Source organism: Exophiala aquamarina (genome assembly GCF_000709125.1).
Source record: "Exophiala aquamarina CBS 119918 chromosome Unknown aczIA-supercont1.4, whole genome shotgun sequence".
In the NCBI taxonomy this organism is placed as follows: domain Eukaryota; kingdom Fungi; phylum Ascomycota; class Eurotiomycetes; order Chaetothyriales; family Herpotrichiellaceae; genus Exophiala; species Exophiala aquamarina.
Window position 1 is genome coordinate 3,392,238 of NW_013550584.1, and position 23,720 is coordinate 3,415,957.

Sequence of the window (23,720 nt, forward strand, 5' to 3'; positions counted from 1 at the left end):
TACCGCGGTAGCAGCAAGCATCTTCATGCTTGCAGGCTGTGCAAAGAGTCTGAAAAGATGTTTGGATGTTTGCAGAAATTGTCGAGAACATTTAAGAATATATCAGGGGACGCTTACAAGCATCGAGCAGGTTAGATGAGACTTTTAACTGCTTAACCTAGAGTCTAATTGCCGGTCTTGTCAGTCAATGGCTTACTTAAACTCCCTTACGAAGCGTTCTGAACTGGACCACTTTTGACTGTGATGAGAGACGCTCAAGAAATGAACCTCGTCAAGTCCTACTCAAATAATATGAACGTTATACTCGAGGATTTGAATCAACTAATAAACAACGTTAAAGAGGCAGAAAGCGCGACAGAACTCAAATTCATGCAAAGATTGAGGTTGCGCGTTAAGAAAGGTAGCCGTGCCATATGCATTTACCTAAACGAGGAGCATATCACGAACCTGATCCAGGAAGAAAACCATTTTGAATCATCGTAATCGTCGTTGCAAATGGGTCTATCGGTAGTGCTATGTATGCAGCACGATCTTAAGCACGACCTTAAGCAAGTCAACCTGAATCCATTAGCAGAGATCAAATAGCTGACTAGTTTTAAATGCCACACAGACATGAAACCCGCTGTTCAGAAGGACCATGAATTAAACATATGAAGTCTCTTCAAGAGCTAGGGGAGCTTGTAAACGCGTGATGACCCTGGTGGTATACCTTAGGCACTCTCCTGAGCGCGTTGAAGATAAAAGACAGCCGGGGCATAATGTCAACACGTCCCAGGGATCATTAGCAGTGGCTGATGTGAGCGCCTCTGTAGACACTGAAGCGGGTCTACATGTCGGCTTAAGAGCAGAATCCAGCATAAGAGGAGGCGATCGAAAAATTGGAGAAGACGATATCTAACCACACCAATACATTGCAATAATCCGCAACGACGGAACACTTGATCTGGTCGACCACGTTGTCTGCTCGGGCCAAGCACCAATTCGTAACGACCCCTATTATTCACTTCGCCATGGGTCTATAGAGACATCAGAAGATCCTCCTGACGAGACTGACAGTCAGTCCGGAATGGAAGACCATATTTTTTTTCTGAGTCGGAAGAGGCAACAGTGTCACCAGACACTAATACTCATTGCGGATATTCGCATACAGTGATATACGACAGCGCGTCACTCCGTATCCAACGACAAGGAACTATTTTCCTCGACCGAGCTATCGTAATTGAGGATTGCAGATCATCCGCATTGGAAGGCTTCCGTTTCTGCGCAAAGACCTTGATGTTGAGCGAACATGGCTCACCGACTCTTACTCTCAAGGAACCATGCCAAAATTGACCAGGATTGCGAACGTTGTTTGATCCATGCCATGGTAGATGTTAGTTTGGATCGAAATCTGCGCTTTTCCCTTCAGGTTCTTCTGGAGTAAGGATCTTCTTTAAAAGCGGCGCAATTGGAGTGAGCGCTTTGGCACATTTGGCGTTGATTATCCTTGTCTTTTGGGCGCCAAGTAAAATTTGGTCTAATTCGAGCGTTTGGGGACGGGAAACACCCCTAATTATGCCTGTGTTCATACTCAGTTCGGCGGCTCATGGGATTGTGATTAGCGATGCCAAGCGATTGTAAAGAGCGTGTTCTACTATATCGCTTCGACGCATCCGAACTAGCTCCGAGAGCTATTCTAACTCTATCCGAAGCGGACCCGAGAGCGCCTAGGCGCTAGTATAGTACGTACTTAGGATACTGTATAGTCTGACGAGCCCCCAGACCGTGTTAGGAATGACCATATCCCCTTCCCATCACAGGATAGCCGCCGGCCCCCATTGGTTGTACCTTCATTAAACGTTTCATAATATCCATCGGTCGCTCCAGTTTATCCATTGCGCACGCCGCTGCAGAATCTCTCATGCTCGGTCCTGTGTCCTTCAGTGTTCCAGGTTCCGCTAGCTGTTTTCATTGATTCGACCACAGATTTTGGCTTCACGAGGCGTCAAAGAGTCCAATCGTATTTCTGGGCGTGTGGCTTTCAGTTGGGGGCTAGCCTACATCAAATCAATGCAACAGCCGCCTGGTCTGCCGGCCCAACCAATTTCTGGTGGGCACCATGTCTAACTGCCTAACCCGCACAAAGCGTACTTTTACAAATTCACAGGGATATTGAATACCCTCACTCGCGAAAGCAACCGCTCAGTTAACTGTTACTTCAGTAACCATTTCGACTTTCTCGACATGTCCTCGCTTCATCCTCAATTAGGGTCCTCGCGCTCCCCTGTTTCAGAGTGCCGCGCGCAAAGAACCGACGACTTGCAGGCTATCGGATGTGATTAGCTCTTCCTTTCCCTTTCGCGAAGTTCGCAATAGCTGTCGTGAACTGAATTAGACAGTATTTATTCTTCGACGCCCAAAGTCGCCTGACTGCGCATGAGAATGCCGGAAGACGTTCGCTAGGAAATGGGAAATTCGTCCATGTGCTATATATCCTTTCAGCTGCCGCCTGCGCTTCTCACAGCCTTTTCATCACCCGTTAGTGAAGCCCTATTTGCTCTAGTTCCTCTAGTTATTTTGACGACCGCCTCTGAGTCGATTTTGGCTTCTGCCTGGGTACTAAATTCTCAGTCCTTGGAGCAGACAGAAATATTTCTTTTCACTGGAAGACGAGGTTAAACCTCCATGTAGCAACTTGGCTGGATTAGCTGCTAATTCGATCCACAATAGGAGTCCTCTTATGGAACAATCGCCAAAGCTTCCTCCATGCTTCGAATGTAGAGAAGGAGTTTACAATGTCGATGAAATCTCGTGCTGCGCTTTTTGCACAGCATACTATTGTGATTCGCACTGGGAAGCTTCAAGCATTCACAGGTACAACCTTCGCATTGGGAATGGACACATTAAAACCCAGCCGCATGTGCAGAATTAGGTTAAAACATTGATTCGTGGGCTCGATGAGGATTTGTTGGAAGATCTTCATGTCAAAGAGACACAGAATCATTGGTTTGGGGTGGATGAGAAGGATGGCAATGGTGCGATAAACCGCAGCCTCTACATGAAACTCATCTGCGAACCCAATTTTCAGCCGAACTCAACTGTATACCCGTCCTTGGTCTCATTCGTTGGTACTACAGGGGCAGGGAAGTCAACCATCATCGTAAGTCAGTAATTCCCTTTTTGGACCCTTAATTCTACATCAGCGTTTGGTTGTTTCTAGCCGTCTAGTATCCTGGGAAGCTTACGGAACTAACCGTTTAATACAGAAGGGGTTGATTGGCCTCGAAAGTTAAAGTCAATGGGACAACGGTGTCGCAGCCCCTGTATCAGCCAACAGAAACTCGCAAGGACCAACCAGCTCTAATGTCCACTTATTCTCTGACCCAGGTACATTGAACACATCTCGACCTTTACTCTTTGCCGACTGTGAGGGCTTTGCGGGAGAGGAAAATAACCCTAAGTTTCTCACTGGAAAAGCTCTAGCAATTCTAAAGTACAGTCTTCTCCCTGAGTAGTATTCAGAACGGCTAGACCTCTGACATCGTATTAGGAGCTTACCTAACTATATCTTCAAACCGATGAACAAAGATCTGAGTCGAAAAGTCTGCGTGGAGCAGATATATCCGCGTATTCTATATTCGATAAGTGACATCATTGCTTTGTGGTGCAATAGAGTCCCAGCGCTCTCTAGGATTTTATAACAAGAATGATCCAATGTGCTGACAATGCTCACCATAAATCTCTCAATCAGTCAGCTCTCCCTCGCACAATCATCCTTCTGAATAATGTGATCACTACAAACCGTTTATGGCTCTCGAAGGAAGAAGCTACAAAGACCGTCTTAGTCCTTATGCAAAAATGGGCCTTAGTGAATAAGGATGTAGCCAGAATTGCTGTAAAATAGAACGAAATTCTTCCTGAGAATCAACAGATCCTATCAGTAAAGGACTTGTTCTTACGATATTTCAAAGAGATTTCAGTCGTCTATATCCCGTAATACGATCTTAATAGGGCGAGAATCCATACGCAACTAAGACTTCTTCGCGACATAGTCAAAGGCATGGCAATGTCCATCCACGAGGAACGACGTCGAATTCGCTCGGAGATCGATGTAGACCAATTAGGAGTTTACTTCAATGCCTCTATTGACCACTTTATGTTAAACCTCGATGAGCCATTTGATTTCCTCAAGCATATGCTGCGGGGAAGGCCACTGCTGGAAAGAGTTTCTAAGCATGTAAACTTTCCAATGCAAAGGATGGGGGAAACTGAGGACGATCCACAAGTAATGGATAACCGACTTTCCAACCTTATCGCATCTTACATTGCTTTCAATACTCTTTCGCATCTGGAAATCTAAGGTAAGTTAATACGGGTCACATTTAGCTCTGATTCAGTTCTGATTCCAAAGAAAAAAGAAGTATAAGAGAATACTGCTAATAGCTCTTCCTCTCTCTTAGCAAAGTTTTTGGCACGGGGCCTTGTCAACGCCTATGGCGAAGCATATAAATACTTTCACGAAAATGTCTCTCGGTGGCTGGAGATGTAACAATATTGCGGAGCATTATGCCAAAGGTCACCAGGACAAATGGGGTAGTATTATTGGCATAGGCGATTTCCTCACATATCGCAATCGAGATTCTTTCCAGAAGTTTATTGTGAGAACTAGGGACCACTCCCTACGCATAATTGAGGACATTGAGAACGACGCTACTGACTTTAAGACGTCGATTGTAAGGCAGCACTTGAATATACTAGAAAGTAAGCGAGAATTCTGGAAGTATACCAGCTCGATTAGTACTTATTGTGTGTGTCTAAGTCAGCAGCCTGATTTCAAGATGCCTTGCTCCTTCGGACACGCAATATACTTACCTTGCATTAGGATTATAGGTAAGCCAAACCTGCAACCTAACAGTTTTCAAGTGAACAAATGCTATCTTTGTGGCGGCAAAAGGCTCGGTGATGGTGTGAGTATGGATATTTTATTGAAGCCTGTTGAGGCTGGCCCTCGTGTCCTCGCTGTCGATGGCGGCGGTGTCAGAGGCATGGCTTCAATTCGTATGCTTCAACTCTTGGAAGACGAGATTGGCGTCAAGTGCTCGGATGATAGCGGTGACAATCTTCCAATATTACACGTCTTTGATCTTCTCCTCGGAACAAGCTTAGGTAGATTACCTCAACCAAGAAAGCAGGTTTATGGCCCACTAATAACAAATTTATAGGTGGTATCATCACTTTAGGACTAGGAGTGAAGTCTTGGTCCGCGAGGACTGGTACTGATAAGTTTAAGACTTTTGCAAAAGACGCTTTCTACTAATATCCTAGTACCCGAATCCTAGTCGTTGGTGAGCTCTTTCATTGCATGTGGTAAAGTGCGTATAATCTAGATGCTATGGAAAAGCAGTTACAGGAAGCATTTTCGGCCCTCGTTCAAGACGAGCATCTGTTTCACAATCCGCTTCTGCCAGGTATCAGGGATGCTGGCACACCAATGCCAAATTCAGGGATCTAAAAGTTGGGGTTACAGCGGTAACCGAAGGAACCCAAAAGACGTACTTAATGGCAAATTATAATAGAGAGAGGTTTAGTATGGATGGTACAGAAGACGGTAACTACGAGAAGATATATATCTTCGTCTAGGCTCAACGCTGACTAGAACAGATGTACAGATATATCGATCAGACGATCCGGACATGGAAATTACCGTGTGGGAAGCGTAAGCAAGCCCTATTTATTAGCAGAAATCTATCTAATGGTATAAATTATCTCTAACCCATGCTTTTCCCGGACCCGATGCACATCTGCAGCCCCAGGGATATTTCCCATGTATGAGGCACCCAACGGAATGTTCTTCCAGGATGGAGCATTGAAACATAATAACCCGATTAATCTAGCCGTTGTAGAAGCACGTCGTGCTTGGGATAGCGGTCGTGATATCGACATCGCCGTCAGTGTAGGCTCTGGATGGTCAAATGACCGGGTCGCAAAGCAGAGCTTTATATTCTCCCACTTTAGTCACGGTTGGCTTAGAAGGTGCACCGACACATTCGAAAACAACCTAGATGCAGCCAAACTATGGACAAAGTACTTTAGCAGTTTGGACGAAGATCTAAGGCAAAAACACCATCGGCTTGACGTCCAATTAATGGAACTCTACCTACCTTGGTAGATACAACCAAGCTAGAAAATTTGGTCCGTGAGACTAAATAGTTTTTTCAAGAGGGTGAAGCTAGAGTCAAGCTGAAGCGTACAGCGGAAAACCTTCTCGCCTTGCTATTCTACCCTGTCAATATCAGAGCCTATAAACTTTCTAAGAGTATATATAATACCAGGTGCAGCATTCTATGTCGCCTCGAGCTGAAATACCATCGGACTCTACTGTCGAGGCTCACGGAACAAGGCTGCATCTTTCATGTCAACCGCCAGTCATTCCCGGTTGACTTCAGGCTAGTAGATAAATGTGGCTTCAAGCTGGACGTTCGTTGGACTATATCGAACAAGAACGACAAGACAAGCATCTTCCTCACATTCGGTGATACCGCTTTGGACCAAGATGGCGCAAAAGAGGATCCCCAAGCGGCTGAGGTGCGACAGTATGATATTAGTGCAAGCCCCGTCTCTGCTTGTTCAATAAGTCCTATGGTAGGCAATCGACAGGCCGCTAAGCCTAGCGGGGACTATCAGACATATCGATCTGATTGACGAGGTCGCCAACACGCGTGAAAGCCGCCAGCACACCGCCCATACAGATAGTGAACAACCAGGAGAAGTCAGGAAAGGATAACCAGGATGAGAACAGCCAGGGGAGGCCATGGTAAGATACCCGCGACAGGAATAATCTGGAGGCCTCAGCTACGAATTTGATATCCATGTATACAGCTCATTGGCGGGACCAATGACGCGGGACCAGAGACTACAATTGATTCAATTACGGCGCTAAAAGGCACTTGGCAACTAGCGATACCTTGGCTCCCACAAATGATATAGGCATAGGATAGACATGATGAACAACACTGACAGGATGCTATCTTTACAACCATTAGATATCGCTAAAAAGGGTGCTACTGGTTGTGCTAGTTACATTAGAATAGAATTTTCCATTCATTTGAATTAGGGCCATCAACGCCCTAGTAACTAGGCGAAGCTTAACGTTTGACACAGCGGCTTTGCAAGGCCCAGTTCTGGGACCTTTAAAGGCCTCAAAGTGGTCACTCCTAGAGTCATATAATGATGCCATATTCCTCGAGGAGAGACACACCAGACACAACAGCCCAATACGCAAGTGCCCAATGAGAGCAAGAGACCGACAATAAGGCTGAGCATGGCTGAGTAGTGGGGCAGTTAGCCTGTGCGCTTCTTGCTAGGACTGAGCCGAAGTTAAGCCCGGTAGGTCGCACCCCAACCCCGAGACGCCGTCAGCTAAATCTACAAGCAGCTCTTCGAGGCGATCAAGTCTCGCGTATTGCCAGCGATAGAACCCTCAGGCGCCATGCATGAGGAATTTTAGGCAGCAGTGTACGGCCAGGGACCTACGAGATTCACTGAGCAGCCAGCTGAAACGCATGTCGAGCTGAGAGAGGTAGGTTTAGCGAACCGCTGGGGAAGCCAGATTGGGCCCTCCTGGTAGCTGAATTAGTGAGCTGCTAAGGTGCCTCAGTAGTGAGGCTCAGTTAAATCTCAGTCTAAAGCGACCCTCTCTTGCCCTCATAGGATCAAACGGAATCCAGCAAAATTTATCTCGAGTAATCCAGGTAGCCAAGTGGCCAATGACCAAACCTAATCTGAAGTCGATGATACGGAACGGATCAAAGTTAGTCCTGGGTGTCCGGTGTTTCCTGCCAAGCCTTTCTCTCAGCCCGCGTAATTGATATGAGCATACGCCTCCAGTTGCGCCTTGGGCTGGACCATCCATTTCGCTCTAGAAATCCTAAATATCACTCACCAGAAACCTCCAGCCTCTTGACAGTCACAAGAACAGTATACAGGTTCAAGATGGCTCCCTCCCCGGCCGAATTGTCTCTGCTGTTGAACCCATTGGTGCCGGAGTCTCTCATGCATAACAGCAGGGTAAGCCATGCCGCATGCAATTGACCTCTCCTCTTTTCACTGACAGAGTTCGACACGAACAGACGATCTCCAACATTCGCTCCATCTCTGGCCTCCTCTTGGGCGTTGCAGCGGGCATCCTAGGCCTTGAATCCCTCTATGGCTTTGCGTTCTACCTCGCCGCAAATTTGCTCCTATCTACACTCTTCTACTTCGTCCTGGCTGGTGCCGATCCCCAGAGATACTTCGCTGGCTCATCTGGAACAAGGGGAATCGATAAGCAGGGCCGCAATCCAGGAGCTGGTGCCTGGCAGGAAATCTGGTTTGGAGGCGGCCTCTTCACAGAGGCGCTGAGCGGCTTCGTGCTTGGGTGGGCCGGTGTCGGTGGTGTTATAAGGTGACGCCATGTTGCAATATCATGTTCGAATTGGGTTGAGAATTGGAGATTTACCGGTGAACTAAAAGGTCACTCGATAAAGTTCCGGTCATGCTAGAACCCAAGCGCTCCGGGTCTCCGAGTCATTCAACATCTGAGAATTCCTACAACTCCTCTTGCACCTCCTGCGCCCAGTGTCTTATACATCTATGATCGCTCTACCAAGTCCGAGTCAATCCGCTGTGTACAAATTGGCGGCTGGCGAGAGCCCATTACCTTCTCAATGCGCTGCCATTGCTAGAAGCAATGACGTGTGAATGCCAACGAGTGCTTCCTCTGTGGGAAGTAGACGACGGGCAAAGGGCAGGCGGGACGTCTATTCCGATGGTGGTAGCTGAATACCTCGCTAGATTGAAAAGCTTCGCTAGGCGTAGATGTGCAGTCCTCGTCTGCCTAACCTGAAGTGCGGTGACTCGGACAAGGCTGAGGAGCTAAAGAGTCTCAATCACCCTGGCACTAATCTCTATTCGGTCATCAAATCACTATGACAAAACGTCCTTGAGATTTAATGTTGCCATTGGGTGTTCATTCTGACCCGTATATCTTGAGCTCTTGTTATCCTTGATAATCACTTCTCATCACTACCCAATGTGGTGAGGTAGTCGCGCCAACACCATCAAACACGCGCAGGTCGGTCGATTGGGAAGCTTCCAAGGGACTACGATAGGAATACATGGTATCTCAATTTCGAATCTCTCCTCAGCGCCGGTCGGTTAATCTCTCTACCTTGTCAAGCTATTAATGATAGTTTGATACATGGAATGCGCCACAAGTGCACCCATACCGTCGGTCCAACACGAAGATGGCTTGGTACTCCATGGACTTAGGCAACAGTCTAGTTTAGGGTGCAATACTTTCCCAGTCATGGTTCATCTGCATTTCATAATCCAGCCACCAAGCAGGTCTCCAGCTTCAGATCGCTATTGTTCCTTCACAGGATCCGAACCCAACGTCGGCCGCTTTGCCCTGATTGTCTTTGCTAACTCTAAAGATAATCCTGTCACCGTCTTTCAGCCACTCGCGATGAATGGTGGCAGTGTTATCAATTCCTGAGGGTTTCTGAAATGGCACGGTGCCGTCCCTTGTCAGCTCCAGCAGACAGCCCAGTTGGGTATTTTCAGGCCCTGATACAGTACCAGTGGCAATGAGATCCCCTGTTCGCATGGGACATCCACTGGCGGTATGATGTGCAATCATCTGAGGGAATGAAAAAAGAACGTTCTTGGTGTTACACTGTGCAATCAGATGCTGTTTGGAATCAACTAGCAGCATGTTAGTTTCTCAATTCAAGTGAAGGCACATTTCAGACCTCCGTTCAATAAGTACATCGATGTTTATATCGAAGACTGAGTTTTTTTGCCCAGACTGCAAATGTGGCTGTGGTGGATGCTAGAATGCTTTGGTCAATAGCATTGGGCAAATAGGAGTTAGGTACTGACATTGTCGAGAGGTTCTGCTCGATAATTCTCAAGCGCATCCGGCGAAACAACCCAAGGGGATATCGTCGTGGCGAAGTTCTTCCCGTTAAGAGGACCCATGAGGCCTGCTTCGGCTCTCTGGATGTCTCGGGCGGACCAGTCATTCAACAGTACGAAGCCAAATATATGCTTTTCTGCCTCGTCCACGCCGATTGACTTCCCTAGCGCATTTCCTTCTCCTATGAATGCTGCGAGTTCCACCTCAAAGTCAAGTTTCCGGCATGGCCCAAATGTCATTGCCCCATTTACGACCCTGTGGCCTCGTGGTCGGCGGATCTGGGTGCCGGACACGACAATTGATGATGCTCGCCCATGATAACCCAATGGGAAGTCCCAGAAGTTGGAAGGGAGCTGTGTCCCTGGTCTGACGATATCTGTACACTGTTGGCCAGCGACCGTCAATACAATGTTCAAGAATCAAGATGAGCAATTGTGGGATCGGGTACTGATACACACATTCTGTGCATGATATGGGCTTGTGAAAAAGTCTGTGTAGTCGCCAATGTCCATGGGGAGATGCATTTGGACGATTCTCATATCGATTAGCGATGCTTCTCGTAATTCCACATTGTCGCGAAGGACATGCCTCACAGAGGCATCGTGGGCTAAGACTTTCTGTAGATAGGCCCTGACTCTACGGTGAATATGCCTCCCCAGCGCTGCATAGGTATTCAGCGTGGTTGCTTGCAGAGTGTCGGTGTTGAAATCGAGACCTGCAAAGACCCGTCTTTGGGCAAGGAGTTTCAAGTCGAGGACATAGCTGCCAATCGCAACGCCAATCCGGGGAATGGAATCACTTTTTGTGCTGAACACACCGAATGGAAGGTTGGTCAGAGAGAACTCCGGCTGCTCGCTGGTTTCAACCCAGGAAGCCATCGCTCAAGCAGAAGAAGCGGTCTGTGAGTAGGATCGAAGATCCTATTTCGTCGTCTGTGGGCAAATTGAGTAAGGAAACACACATGTTCTTGTACTCCGTACATTAAGACTGGAGTCGCCAGCCTGCATCTCCCCAGATGTTGCCGATTTAACATTATCCCAGCTTCTGTGGAGAATCTCCTCAGGCGCTCTCGAGCATTAGTAAACACGATGTACAGCCCGCCTTAGCACAGTAGCAGCAGTCACGGGCTCCAGCTTGTCAATGACGGCCTCGCCTCGGAGTAGTCGACAAGTTATTTTAAAAGCATTGACAAAGTTGACCGCCAAGTCGGAAAATGAGGCAATTTACCGAGAACACGATAAGGTGCCGTACCTGGTGGAGATATGCAAAGCTGGGGCAGGCTGTATCATAATTACTCGTGGGTGCGGAAATGCCCCCTCCCGTGTCAGGTGACAAGCGCTGCTACGAGCGAGGCTTTGGCATAGTCACGCTCAGGTTGACATTGCAGCTGCTTGCATTATTGTTGAACCGACACTCTCCTACATTGACGGAGAAATGGTGCCCCCAATAAGCGCAGGTCGGCCGCGCACTGCCTGTCAGCAGTGTAAGCGGCTGAAGGTGAAGTACTTTCCATCTCGGACTTGATGCTATCCACTGATGGTACAATATCCAGATACGTTGTTCTGGAGACGTGCCGAAGTGTCAGCGTTGCGTACGTTTGAACAATCCATGCACATATCAAGAGGGTGTAGCCACTGCAAATTCCCATCGCTCAAAGCCACAAGGACAACGAGGCTCAAGTGCAGAAGATGTGCCATACTCTGGGTCCGTGAATTTACATCCATTGCTGCCGCAAATTAGCCCCAGTGCATTGTCAGAAAGCTACCTGGGTATACCTCAGTCTCTAGTATCTACCTTGGTCGAAATATACTTTTCACACGTATACAATGCTCAACTCTTCCTCCACAAAGGTCAATTCCTCCAAATGATGGCAGCAGGGACGTTAAAACCGTCCTTATTGTTGAGCATCTGTGCATTCGGCTCAGTGTAAGTCCCCCAGCTTCTCTACACACTAACTTGCATTGACTCGAGAAGCTTTCACAAGTCTTCGAACAGCCAAATGCTGCTCAAAGAGCATGGGTTCACTCATGCCTGGGCTGATCATGCGGGTAAGCTCGCATTACTCGCTGCTGAAACGCCACACGAGGAAAACCTGGTTACATTCGCGACCCTTAGTCTCTTCTGGTACACGCAAGGTTTCTGGAGAAGGTCTTATATATACAAAGGTTAAAACCCATATCACTCACTGTCACACATAATGTGAATTTCAATTATATTGTTGCCTGGCTGACGGTCGAGTTGTAAATGCAGGAAATGCGATGCAGATTGCACACATCCTAAATCTTGGTAGCCACAACAAAGCGAAGGGCAATCCTTTAGAGGCAGAACTCTCTCGTCGCCGTTTCTGGGCTTGCCATCTTATCAACTGTCACAGCTCAGAGTCGATGTTTGCGATCAATCCGCCGGACAAAATTGCGGCCCTGCCACTTCCCTGGTGCGACAGCCATTTTGATTGTGGGAAATCCGAAGATCAACCCGTATATCTTGATTCGGATAGCACCAATGGTGGAATATACAGCGAGTTGATCAAGGGAATGACAATCTGGTAAGTGAGAATCATCAGTGGACGAATACCCACCTTAACACTGCCTAGGTCTTCCGTAAATACTTTGATCAAGTCATCCACATTGAGCCAGGAGAACAGACAAGCCGCGATATATGAGCATGACACGGCTGTAAAGAAGTGGTGGAGAGGAGTTCCTGATAGTTTTCGCCTCACACCTACAGCACCTACGAACTTGGCAACATTTGATCGTGTGGATCTCATGAAAATTGTCATGATCAATACCATTTACCTGCAGTCTCTATGCGCCTTACATTCTTCAATTGTACCGCTGTTTTCCTGGGGACCATCCAATTTGACCTCGGAAATGGCTCAACACTTCTCAGCCCAGGTCGCGTACCATAACGCGTGCCTGCTCTCAGAACTTCTCGGAATGTATCTTGAATATTCAACTGATATGGCAGGAATTTCCAGTTACATCGGTTTTGCTGCTTATTGCAGTTTTGCCATTCAAGTGCCTTTTATCAAATGCCTGAACCCGACTGTCAAGGAAAGAGCGAAAAGAAACACTGCCATCAATCTTCGCGTTATCAGAGGCTTGAGCGAATACTGGAGGTTTATGACTTTAGTCGTAGGTCTGAATCCTTCCAAACATCTATGCAAGCTAATGATACACAGGAGAGATATGCAAGCTACCTCACAAAGACACATCTCCAGAATGATCTCAACCTGGAAGACGAGCCAAAAGGCCTTGATCCTGGAAAACTTACCGGATTTCGCATGAATGCATCAAGAGCAAGAGCCTCAATCTTGAGCCTCAATACCATTCTCTGGAAGGATGATGGGTATACGGTAGAAGGCGATGAAGTTGCGGACATTGGACCATGTGATAGTAATGAGTCTCCAGAGCAACAGTTTCCATCTGAGGTACTCAGCTATGGATCATTTGCCGAACAAAATCAAGGTGAGACTTCGGGAACTCCGTATGCCCACTTAACCGGCCAAACCCTAACATGGTGTACAGGCCAACCCTCCCTCAACCACTACAACCCATTGTATAATTCATGGGCTCCCAATATTCCTGGAGTGTCTGACATCAGTGGTCAGGAAACCTCCGACTTGTTTCAGCCGTTATTGATATCATCCGAAATGTTCGCTTCGGAAGATTTGACCTTCTTCGAAGATCCACCGCTGATGAACCCAACATTCCACACTCAAAATTTAAATTTGGATGATACGTCATTTGATCTTGGTGCTCCATTTCTGACCAGAACTTAGCCATTGTGTAAGCCATGATAGTCGAATCCGATACATGGGTGACATCCTCGTGCGTCATCTAAGCCTGGCAGAGAGACCAAAATCAATTAACCGGGACTCTGAGGAGGAAAATGTAGATCAACCATATTTAGTCGCAAGAGATGCAAGTGGACAAGCGCTTTTGGGGCTATTTATTGGGTTCCTGAGATCAAAATGGATTTGTGTACTATAGAACCTCTTTACAACGACGCTATGGCAGCGGAAAAGTCTCTCATCATCCCGCGATCTGGTCACCGTGGTAGTTGTTGAATATCAGATATATTATCACGCGCCTACTGAAAATCGGGCAGGAAACAATATCGCAATCCACGCGACTACGGCTGTGGTGTACGAGTGTATAGTAGTATCCACAAGCTTACTAGGCTCCACAGGCGCCAAATGTGAGGTTGTCTGATCCACCAATGTAGCCCAACCTCCGTTTTCCAATTTTCCTTGTTCAGATACCGGAGAATTGTAATCAGCTATGCGGATCCCGACTCTAAATGCGCAACACGTTCGATTGACCTTTGCCTGCTCTTCTTATTAGAAGATTGTCAAGGCTTTTTCTGTCATAGCCTAAGCTCATGCTTATTCATGATTGATGTTTGTCAGATTCTTTGTTCCAGTAGTCTGAATGACTGTCTCAAAAATCAAAACGACCCTAGGAGATCTCGCACCCCGATGACCGAGTGTGGAAGCGATTTCATGCCCTGGAGAGCCGGAAACATGTATAGCCAAGACGGTGTCAACCATAGGTAAGCCAATACTACATAAGCAAACCAGTCCTTGAAGGTTACCAACTACCTCCTCCAACCGCATCAGACTGCGCACAATGCAGGCGGTAGATATCAAAGGTGGCAAAGGCCCAATATCAGCCCTTTTCTTTACCAACATCCCGCGACCAATTCCTGGAGTCGGGGAAGCACTCGTCAAGATCAAAGCTTTTGGTCTCAATCGGATGGATCTTGTGCAACGGGAAGGAAGGTACCCAATGCCACCTCAAGCCGGACCGATCCTCGGAGTGGAATTCTCAGGTACGATTGAGTCATTTGGGGATGAATCGGCCGAATCTGAATTCGAAATCGGGGACAAAGTCTTCGGACTAGCATATAGCGGCGCTTACGCAGAATATGTCGCCGTAAGTATACGAATGTTGATCCGCAAGCCGGATGAGCTTAGTTGGGAGGAAGCTGCTGGCATTCCAGAAACATGGCTCACTGCTATCAAAGCACTATTTGTGGTCGGAGGCTACCGAACTGGTCAAAGTGTCCTCTGGCACGCAGGGGCCAGTAGTGTTTCTCTCGCCGGTATTCAGCTGGCGATGGCTGCAGGTGCAAGAGAAGTATATGTCACAACCAGTACCCAGGAGAAGATCGATTTCTGCAAGTCAATTGGTGCGACCGAGGGGTTTAATTACAAATTAGGCAGATGGGCAGACTCGGTCCTAGCGTACACTCAAGGCCAAGGGGTGGATATCATCCTCGATTTTGTCGGTGCGGCTCACTTTAATCAGAATATCGACGCTGTGGCTGTGGATGGATGTGTCATTAGCCTAGGAACAATGGGAGGAGGAGTGGTCCAAGAACCAGTTGATCTTGGACGAATCTTGAAAAAGCGAGTTAGATATGAAGGCACTACCTTGAGAGCCCGCAACGAAGACTACCAGGGAAAGCTACGAGACCGTCTCGTAGCCATGGCCATGCCCAGATTTATCGACGGCTCATTCAAGGTTATTGTCGAGAAGATATTTCACTGGGAGGACGTTCAAAAGGCTCAAGAATTGTTGGCATCCAACACGACCAAAGGGAAAATCATCTGCACGATATCCTAGATGTCTGAGATGCGATCTAAAGAAGTACTCAGTCGTAAACTAAATGGAAAGGAGAGCGTAGCATTCGTGCAGTGAGACTTTTTTGACATCCCAAGTGGTAGCAGACATATCAAAGACCAAAGTAGTCCTTTCTTGTCGTGGTTTCAAGCTAACCATATTCAACATGGGCATCATGGCATCATTGAGATCCAAATTATTGTACATATCAACCTGCCTTTGTGGTTAATGGTTACACATCCAATACGAGAGGGATGACTAGGAACCAGAGATTGTAGTATTGTCATGTTCATTTTCCCCTATGTCCTATAATGGCAGGAGGATCAACCATGCTTCTTTTGAAGCTGACTGAGGCTTAGAATAGTTTCGTTGATCTTGGACACCGGCGCCACTGCCCCTCGTTCCTTGATGTTGTTCGACGATTGCAACACCTCCTTCCTCACAGTTGACCAGTCGGCAACGACGAGTTTGCCGCCCTGCTTCACAATGACCCCATCGATCAAAACTGTGTCGATGTCTGAAGCGTTTGCGTAGAGAACCAATGCTGCCACCGGATCATGGATTGGTGTCAATCTTGGTGATGTGCATTTGGTCAGGAGAAGATCTGCCTTCTTTCCAACCGAAATGCTCCCAACCACGTCCTTCAAACCCATACATTCAGCACCGCCGAGAGTTGCAAACCTCAACACCTCCTCGCATTTCCGCGAGATCGTATTAGGAGGCCCTTGCATCGCCAAGTTGTCAATGTTTCGCTGGTTTTGTAGCAGTAAGCGCATCTGCTGAAACATGTCAACAGCATTGTTACATGCAACGTCAATCCCCAAGCTCATTTTGCACCCATGCTCGGCACCACGAAATGCGATCAAGGGACCCATAGCCATCTGCAGTTCAGTATCCGGAGTGCAAGAGATGCCAACATTATGCTCGTGCATAGCCTGTAGTTCGTCCTCACATAATGCACCGCAGTGACTAAAGAGAAGATCTGGGCCAAGTAGACTGTTCTGCTGGAGGTGTCGAATGAAGTGCATGCCACGATCCAACTTTTCACCCATAGATATATGGCCCGTAATGATGGCTGCACCGATCTCGCGCCCGAACTCAACTTGGTCGATTGCCTCCTTCACAGTCGACCGTTCAATCTCAGCCGGAGCGAAGCCGAAACGTAGTAAGTCGGAAGGGACATTTGCAGTAGAAAAGTACTTTTGCCGGATGCGCTGCGCATCTGCCAGTCGCCAATCTGGTTCTGTCTCCTCTTGTACTGCATCGGGAGGTACACCAGGCCACATTTTATTCTTATACAAACCGTAACAAAAGACGCCGCGTATTTTTGCCGCTTGAAGTCCTTCGACAGCTGCATCAGCATGTGCCGGGGTGTTCATGATGTGGGAATGGTCAACCAGACAGGTGATTCCAGAGTCAATGGATTCCAATGCGCCAGCTAGGTTTCCTAAATAAACGTCCTTTGAGGTGTAGCAAGAACCATAAACATTGCGTATCCAAAGAACATAGTCGCACAGTTGAGAATCTGACGTAACGTTCTTGAGCTGCGACTCCCACGTATGGCGATGCGTATCAACGAACCCGGGAGAAACAATGCACTCGCTCGCATCGATGATTGGGACTCCTGATGGCGGTTTGAGATCACTATCTATTGCCGTGATGACACCGTCCTCAACGAGGATGTCACATCCATAGCGGACGCCGACTTTGTCATCGACAGACACAACGGTGGCATTTTGGATTAGGTGACTATTGCCTGCCATTTCGCTCAATATCGATGGTGTAAAGGATTGTACAATATGTGCCAGGCTCAAACTATCATTCGATTCGATTCGATTCTAGTGCTTCTTATTGAATCGTATCCTTCTAACCTGGGATGTAAAAAGTCTCATGGTATTGGACATGAGCCGGCGTGAAGTTGTCTTGCCAACAGCCAAGGCCATCACCTGCACGTCCCGCTAAAGAGCCTTGCTTGGAGTCCGGAAAATGGAGAGTATTTTCCGTACGACAACAATATCAGGGTTTTTCAACTGGGCCCTCATTTTTTTGCGGGGTCTTGTGCCTCTGGATCCTAGTCACAAGCTTCTCCACAACCGCATAATCTTCAAGGAGCTGTGGTAACGGCAAACTTGAGGAACAAATTCTTGGAGAAGAGACCCATTGGCGAGACCTAGTGGGAGTGGTGATATCCCATCTGCTCCACGTCAAAAGACGCCACTGGCACACCATCACGAAAACTGGGCTGGAGGACTTCACCATACAGAAACGACAACTCTATCGAAACGATTATGTGTCGTGGTCTCAGCCGAATGAGCGTGTCCTGCTCCTCTTCTCTGATTGTCGAGAGACTTGCTTGGAATAATCGAAGAGCAGAGTAAAGAGAATCAACCCACAAGTTAATGAGCCATTTCTTTGTCTATGGGCTACATATATCCTGGGGATTCACCGGCTCAGTCGATTGAACTCGCAACCATTTCGTGCTGTCCAGGTGCCAAAGACTCTCCAAGCTTTTGTCCTCCGACGTCCAAGGCTTGACAATCTAACAATACAAACAACATCCTGGTCCATTGAGTCGAGCTAGGATTCCTCCATGCGTGCATTGTTCCTCGCTGTATAGCGACATCGCCTTTTTTCATGAGGTGCACCTCGCCAGAATCAAGAATAAGCTCCATCTCCCCCTCTATGACAACCCCATAGTCTAAGCTCTTCGTCCGATGCATTTGTGGGTCATTACTTGGTGAAAAGTCGCACATTCGGCAAACGCTACCTCCAGGTGAGACGAGACCAATTCGACCCCCTGTCACCTTCTCCTCGTGTTTCTTAATATCGAGATCTTGATTCAAGTTTGGCGTGGGCTCAGATGTCGTGTATATGAGGCTCATGCAGATGGCGCCTTCTCGCATTGACTGCCATTGCAAGTCATCGGCAGAGACGACCACTGCATTTCCAGCATCGTTATGCGAAGTGATCAGGCGTCGTGGTCCTCCGAAATCAGAGAGTGAAGCTTCACTCGGAGTAGTACTTGATACCGCCATAGTTACTCTAAATTCAGAGGTTCGGAATTTGCAAGAACATAGATTAATTGGGAATAGCGAAGTACAAATGGAACAGTTTCGTTTGGGGCCAAACAGGCAGGTGTGACAGAACAAAGGCAACCTCAGTACACACAACTCGGCCTTACAAGGACTGCTTAAATACTAAGACGAGCTTCCGGGATCCACTTGCCACCATTATGCTGTGCTACAAGCATCCACTACCTACTTGAACCAGCCGTTTCCTGGCCTTTTGCCACCTACTACCCAGAAGCAGTATTCTAGCCTTAATTAGCCCCATGGACGAGCAATGGTCCAGCGTCCGAAAATGAGTGTCCTAGACAAGCAAAGAGTAAGAACTGGCCAGTAGGAGGGAGGCCCATGAATGGTTGGAAGCGCTGGAAGGCCAAGATTGCTGCTCAAGAATTCTCCACCAATGACATGATTTGCCGTATTTATTGAGAGCAAGTTCAAATGAGTCTCGTCCCGGGCTCGAGAATTTTGCGTATGTTTGGCAGGAAAAAGGCGGGGACAATGGAACGCAATACACTTAGATATGATGATTCTAGACCAGCTAGCTCCCCCCCCCCCAGGAAATAGCGCTCTGTAGGATGTGGCCCCTGACAGCTTGATCGAGATCCCGCTTCAGAAATAGGATTACAGGAATAATCATCCGAGATCCAAACGTGGCGAGCTGTTTTTATATAAAGGGAACAAATTCGCCAAAGTCTGCACTCGCTCTTTTCAACCAGTACATTAACCGTGAATCGACTAAAAGCACCCATCATGGGCAACACCAACACCGTGAAAGAAGAGAAGGTTAATCTCTCTGAGATAGAAGGGTCAGAACACAACGCCGATATTCCAGACGAACAATCCGATACAGAATGGGCTTCCTTTGATAAGAAGCTCGACTTCAAACTCGACTGTCTCGTCGTTCCCCTCGTCACAATGGTTTACTTGTTAGCGTTCCTTGACAGGGCTAATATTGGGAATGCTCGTGTGGTACGCACTTGGAGGCTGTGGTTATAGGCCATGAGATGCTAATTTTCATTTTCAGGCTGGACTGCAAACAGATTTGCGATTGACCGACCACCAATACCAGATTGGTAAGTACCGATCCAGAGTCTTCCTCTGTGAGACCATTTCTAACAATGTATAGCTATCACGGTCACATATATTCCCTATGTGCTGGCAGAAATCCCTTCCAACCTGGTCATCAAGAAAATCGGTCCACGTTTTTACATCCCAGCTCTGTGCTTCGTCTGGGGCGTTGTCTCTACTCTCCAATGTTTGATACAGGGGTACCCAGGGCTCCTAGCTTGCCGGTTCTTTCTTGGTCTCGCCGAAGGCGGTCTCTTTCCAGGAATTATACTCTATCTCAGTAACTTCTACCGCCGAAAGCAATTGTCCCTTCGCATTGCCATGTTCTGGTCTGCTGCTTCCTTGAGCGGGGCATTTTCCGGCCTCTTGGCGGCTGCGATTGGGAACATGGACGGCGTTGGCGGCCTTCGAGGCTGGCGATGGATCTTCTGCCTTGAAGGAATCTTCACCGTCCTTTTCGCAGTCTTGGTCTTCATTCTTCTTCCCAACGATCCATCACACGTTAGGTTCTTGACGCCAGCTCAAGCAACCCGCTGTGTTGAGAGACTGAAGCTTGATTCGAGCATCATGGACCACGACAAGATCACTGTCCGACAGGTCCTGTCCGTATTTGTGGATCCTCGAATTGTCCTTGTCTGGACCGCATCTTTAGCCTCGGGGGTTATCATCTTTGGCCTCGCCTATTTCACGCCTTCCATCGTCCGGGGCATGGGGTACAGCCCGATCCGCACACAACTCATGAGTGTGCCTCCGTTCGCGGTGGCTGTAGTCACAACATTGTGCACAGCCTATCTCTCGGATAAATACAACGCCAGAGGGTTTGCCATGATCGTGACCTATTTCCTCTCCCTTGTTGGAAGCATTATATTCTATGTCGGCCGATCTGTTCCTGTCCGCTATACTGGACTGTTTATTCTACTTGGAGGCGTCTATGCTAATGTTCCTTGCCTAGTCGCATGGATACCAAACAATACAGCAGGGCACTCACGTCGAGCAACTGCCATTGCTATGACATGCATTGTCAATAATGTTGGTGGTATCATCAGTACCTGGATCTACCCGACCAAAGATGCCCCGTACTACCTGCCGGCGGCAAGAGCAATGCTGAGTTTAACCGTGGTGGGAATTGTGTCGACAAGCCTTGCGATGTGGTTGTATGCTCGCGGCAATAAACAGAAGGCCGACCCAACGATCAGAGAGAAGAGATTGAGAGGGCTCGAAGGCCTTAGCTTTGACCAGCAACTGAGCAAACTTGGTGATTCACATCCTGATTACAAATACATGCTGTGAGCCTACAGAGTATGGGTTGCTTGAGAGCACGACTGTATACTAGTCCTTTACATGAATTCATCCAAGTGCTCTATAGATAGATGGTGCGGCTTCAAGGACCTGATTTAGAGCACGAGGAAAGGCCAATCAATACTCTACGTCCATATCGAGTACATCATCAAATGGAAATTCTTTTGACCCCTCGCTCATTCATGCCCGCAACCCTTCTTCTGCTCACTACTTGACAAAAGGTCTCTGAAGATTAACGTATGTGATCCGTGCGAATGTTGATACCAACGGCCTATTGTGCCCTGTAGCAGCCGGAGATGCACCTACATTGTCGAGAGAAATTCAACATAGGCCAGCCGCCAGAGTCAAGTCAATGCCAAGAATGCACCAATCTCACTGTGCCTCTGACTGTGGCTGATCCTCAGGCTGTGTCTCAGGCAACTTTCTTAATTACCTTGCCCGCTGACCAGGGCAACCTTTTTGGCAATCTCTTCACCCCACGCATTGCCGCTCACTTTGTTGTCAGTGCAGGAATATGGAGACGTGCCACTACGAGTACGTTCCAAGTATTTCTATGATGTGAGGCATCTTCTCGTTCGAAGGCAAACTCATCTCGTGAGGTCGTCCTGTAAATTGTTTCCGACAAGTTCAGCTGGCCATATCCGCTATGGAGATTGCTGGTCTCGCACTACGAAGTACTGCGCTTGTCTCCATGTCAAGGACTGCATCGAACTGTTCGAGTATATTTCAGCAGCCCGTGAGCTTGGGCATGATGCGGTACTTCTGGACGCCCAGCTAGACATTGAGAAGACTCTTCTCCTACAGTGGTGCCAAAGAGTGCGCGTTCTGCAAGAAGGTTATGATGACCGGCTCAAGGACTCATCGCTGTGGAAAACAATTTTCCGCGCACTTGCCAGCATAGCAACACTTCTCGGCGAAGCATCTCCCCTCAGCCGGCGGTATGGTTTGCGGCAGGTATCGGAGGATGACGCTCCTCGGCCGCAGTCTTCCCTTCTCAGCAGCCACCGCATGAGTGATTTCCTTGATGAATATCAAACTCTTCAGATCCGCTCCAAGCGTGTACAGGTCGGGCTGACCACGGCCAAGAAGGCTCGCTGGGTGGCTAGGGACAAAGCTAGACTCGAGGAATTCGTACAGAAATTGGTTAGTTTGGTTGCAAAGCTCAATGATCTCCTCCCGAGCTCCGAAGGGGTTCTCGAGGGGATGACGCACGAGAATTTCACTAGCTTGGGAGCGCTTCATGTTGGTACTATTTGCGAGGCCTCAGAACACATGAACAGCAGAATGTATACATTTGCGAAGTCGTTTCCGAATGAGAGATGCCAGGAGAGGATTGTAGACCTCATGTGGTTTAGGACGATGGACGAGAGAAAAGAACTCATCAATGCGCCCGAGAATGGAACCTATGGACAGATTCTGGAGCCACCTTCGCGAGATGACAATTGGGATGGTCTCTCACAATGGCCGTGTCAAGGCCAGGGTCCATATTGGATCTCTGGAAGGCAAGTTCTGGAAAACCAACCCTCATAGAGGCCATCTATGTACATCGGCGAACGCATGATCTACTGCAGGAATGGGCGGGAAATCTCATTCTGCACGCGCCAAACTTCTTCTTCTGGCATCTCGGTACCGACGAGCAAATGTCCCAGGGCGGCCTCTGCACAGCGTTACTGTACCAGATTCTGCAAGTCAATCGTCCCCTCATCAAAAGAATTTTGCCAGATATGTGGCGCCACTTGTACCGCTCAGAGGCAGCAGCTTACCCCATCCCATCACCCGCCCAAATGCCCAAGGTATTTGATCTCTTCTGTGACCCTGCCGATGCATTCCAGTCTTCCAAATATTGTTTTTATGTCGATGGACTGGTTGAGTACTCTGGGCGCTACCAGGCAGCGGTTCAGTTCATCGAGTTGCTGTCAAAGCTTCCGAATGTGAAAACTCTCGCGTCCACTAGGCCAGAACCTGGTTTCGCCGATGGCTTTTGCGGCTGCCCAATGCTTAAGCTTAAAGTCCTCACCAGAACAGATATCAAGAACTACGTCGAACATAAAATCGAGGACCACCCGCATATGGCACGCCTGCTAGCACAGGGCCCAGCAGAAGCTCGAGGAATTATTACAAAACTCGTCGATAAGGCTTCTGGAGTTTCCTCTGGGTGTTCTTGCACGTCGATCCGTGCTCAAAGGGTTCGTTGCGTCTGGTCGGATGTCTGAACTTCGTGTTAGAGCAGACAGACTGCCACCCGAGCTTGCAGAGCTGTCTCAGACATCTGCTCGGGAAAACCCACCCAAGATACAGAGCGTACGCAGCGAAACTACTCAAGCAGTGCCACGTCAACAGTCTGACTCAACCAGATTATACATTCCCAGCACTTGGTATCGGGATGCTTGGCCAATACGACCTAGATATACTCAGAGTCCGCTCCTTTTCAAAACTCGAGGCTATGCCTTCAGCACCTGGAACAGTGAATGCGGACCTGGAGGGCCGACCTAGGAGTCGATGCTGGGGTCTCGTAGGACTGCGGCTACCATACCTCAGCTATGACGACGACGAGACTCCAGCAATTGCGTCTGTGCATTTATGCACAAAACGAGCTAAGGACTTTTGTCCCAGCTGGCAAAGAATCTGAGGTCCCTTGAATTGAAGCGAACTCTGAGGCCATGCCCGCAACACAGCGTTGCGGAGGTACCAGTATGCCGTTGCAGAAAGATTCTTCCCGGC

At 48.1% G+C, this 23,720-nt stretch overlaps 11 protein-coding genes across 11 annotated transcripts; 8 read left to right on the forward strand and 3 right to left on the reverse strand.

Annotated features, from left to right (window-relative positions):
- Positions 1–4,502: 4,502 nt before the first annotated feature.
- Positions 4,503–5,296, forward strand: A1O9_06331 (uncharacterized protein; the record flags this gene model as incomplete). The annotated part of the gene is made up of 3 exons (XM_013405541.1): positions 4,503–4,740; positions 4,870–5,145; positions 5,202–5,296. The coding sequence occupies 3 exons, from the start codon at positions 4,503–4,505 to the stop codon at positions 5,294–5,296; spliced, it is 609 nt and encodes a 202-aa protein (XP_013260995.1).
- A 507-nt stretch (positions 5,297–5,803) lies between these two features.
- On the forward strand, positions 5,804–6,681 carry A1O9_06332 (uncharacterized protein; the record flags this gene model as incomplete). Its single annotated transcript, XM_013405542.1, has 2 exons — positions 5,804–6,144; positions 6,318–6,681. The coding sequence occupies 2 exons, from the start codon at positions 5,804–5,806 to the stop codon at positions 6,679–6,681; spliced, it is 705 nt and encodes a 234-aa protein (XP_013260996.1).
- Positions 6,682–7,971: 1,290 nt separating this feature from the next.
- A1O9_06333 (uncharacterized protein) lies at positions 7,972–8,426 on the forward strand (the record flags this gene model as incomplete). The annotated part of the gene is made up of 2 exons (XM_013405543.1): positions 7,972–8,046; positions 8,109–8,426. 2 exons carry the CDS (start codon positions 7,972–7,974, stop codon positions 8,424–8,426), a joined length of 393 nt encoding a protein of 130 aa, XP_013260997.1.
- Positions 8,427–9,373: 947 nt separating this feature from the next.
- Positions 9,374–10,815, reverse strand: A1O9_06334 (fumarylacetoacetase; the record flags this gene model as incomplete). Its single annotated transcript, XM_013405544.1, has 4 exons — positions 9,374–9,709; positions 9,788–9,850; positions 9,901–10,313; positions 10,386–10,815. 4 exons carry the CDS (start codon positions 10,813–10,815, stop codon positions 9,374–9,376), a joined length of 1,242 nt encoding a protein of 413 aa, XP_013260998.1.
- Positions 10,816–11,804: 989 nt separating this feature from the next.
- A1O9_06335 (uncharacterized protein) lies at positions 11,805–12,107 on the forward strand (the record flags this gene model as incomplete). The annotated part of the gene is made up of 2 exons (XM_013405545.1): positions 11,805–11,863; positions 11,933–12,107. 2 exons carry the CDS (start codon positions 11,805–11,807, stop codon positions 12,105–12,107), a joined length of 234 nt encoding a protein of 77 aa, XP_013260999.1.
- Positions 12,108–12,195: 88 nt separating this feature from the next.
- Positions 12,196–13,718, forward strand: A1O9_06336 (uncharacterized protein; the record flags this gene model as incomplete). The annotated part of the gene is made up of 4 exons (XM_013405546.1): positions 12,196–12,482; positions 12,531–13,071; positions 13,119–13,404; positions 13,465–13,718. The coding sequence occupies 4 exons, from the start codon at positions 12,196–12,198 to the stop codon at positions 13,716–13,718; spliced, it is 1,368 nt and encodes a 455-aa protein (XP_013261000.1).
- An 850-nt stretch (positions 13,719–14,568) lies between these two features.
- On the forward strand, positions 14,569–15,567 carry A1O9_06337 (NADPH2:quinone reductase; the record flags this gene model as incomplete). Its single annotated transcript, XM_013405547.1, has 1 exon — positions 14,569–15,567. The coding sequence occupies one exon, from the start codon at positions 14,569–14,571 to the stop codon at positions 15,565–15,567; it is 999 nt and encodes a 332-aa protein (XP_013261001.1).
- A 320-nt stretch (positions 15,568–15,887) lies between these two features.
- Positions 15,888–17,327, reverse strand: A1O9_06338 (uncharacterized protein; the record flags this gene model as incomplete). The annotated part of the gene is made up of 1 exon (XM_013405548.1): positions 15,888–17,327. The coding sequence occupies one exon, from the start codon at positions 17,325–17,327 to the stop codon at positions 15,888–15,890; it is 1,440 nt and encodes a 479-aa protein (XP_013261002.1).
- A 687-nt stretch (positions 17,328–18,014) lies between these two features.
- A1O9_06339 (uncharacterized protein) lies at positions 18,015–18,599 on the reverse strand (the record flags this gene model as incomplete). The annotated part of the gene is made up of 1 exon (XM_013405549.1): positions 18,015–18,599. One exon carries the CDS (start codon positions 18,597–18,599, stop codon positions 18,015–18,017), a length of 585 nt encoding a protein of 194 aa, XP_013261003.1.
- Positions 18,600–19,382: 783 nt separating this feature from the next.
- A1O9_06340 (uncharacterized protein) lies at positions 19,383–20,990 on the forward strand (the record flags this gene model as incomplete). Its single annotated transcript, XM_013405550.1, has 3 exons — positions 19,383–19,601; positions 19,657–19,705; positions 19,759–20,990. The coding sequence occupies 3 exons, from the start codon at positions 19,383–19,385 to the stop codon at positions 20,988–20,990; spliced, it is 1,500 nt and encodes a 499-aa protein (XP_013261004.1).
- A 1,017-nt stretch (positions 20,991–22,007) lies between these two features.
- A1O9_06341 (uncharacterized protein) lies at positions 22,008–23,212 on the forward strand (the record flags this gene model as incomplete). The annotated part of the gene is made up of 2 exons (XM_013405551.1): positions 22,008–22,479; positions 22,530–23,212. The coding sequence occupies 2 exons, from the start codon at positions 22,008–22,010 to the stop codon at positions 23,210–23,212; spliced, it is 1,155 nt and encodes a 384-aa protein (XP_013261005.1).
- Between the last annotated feature and the right edge of the window lie 508 nt (positions 23,213–23,720).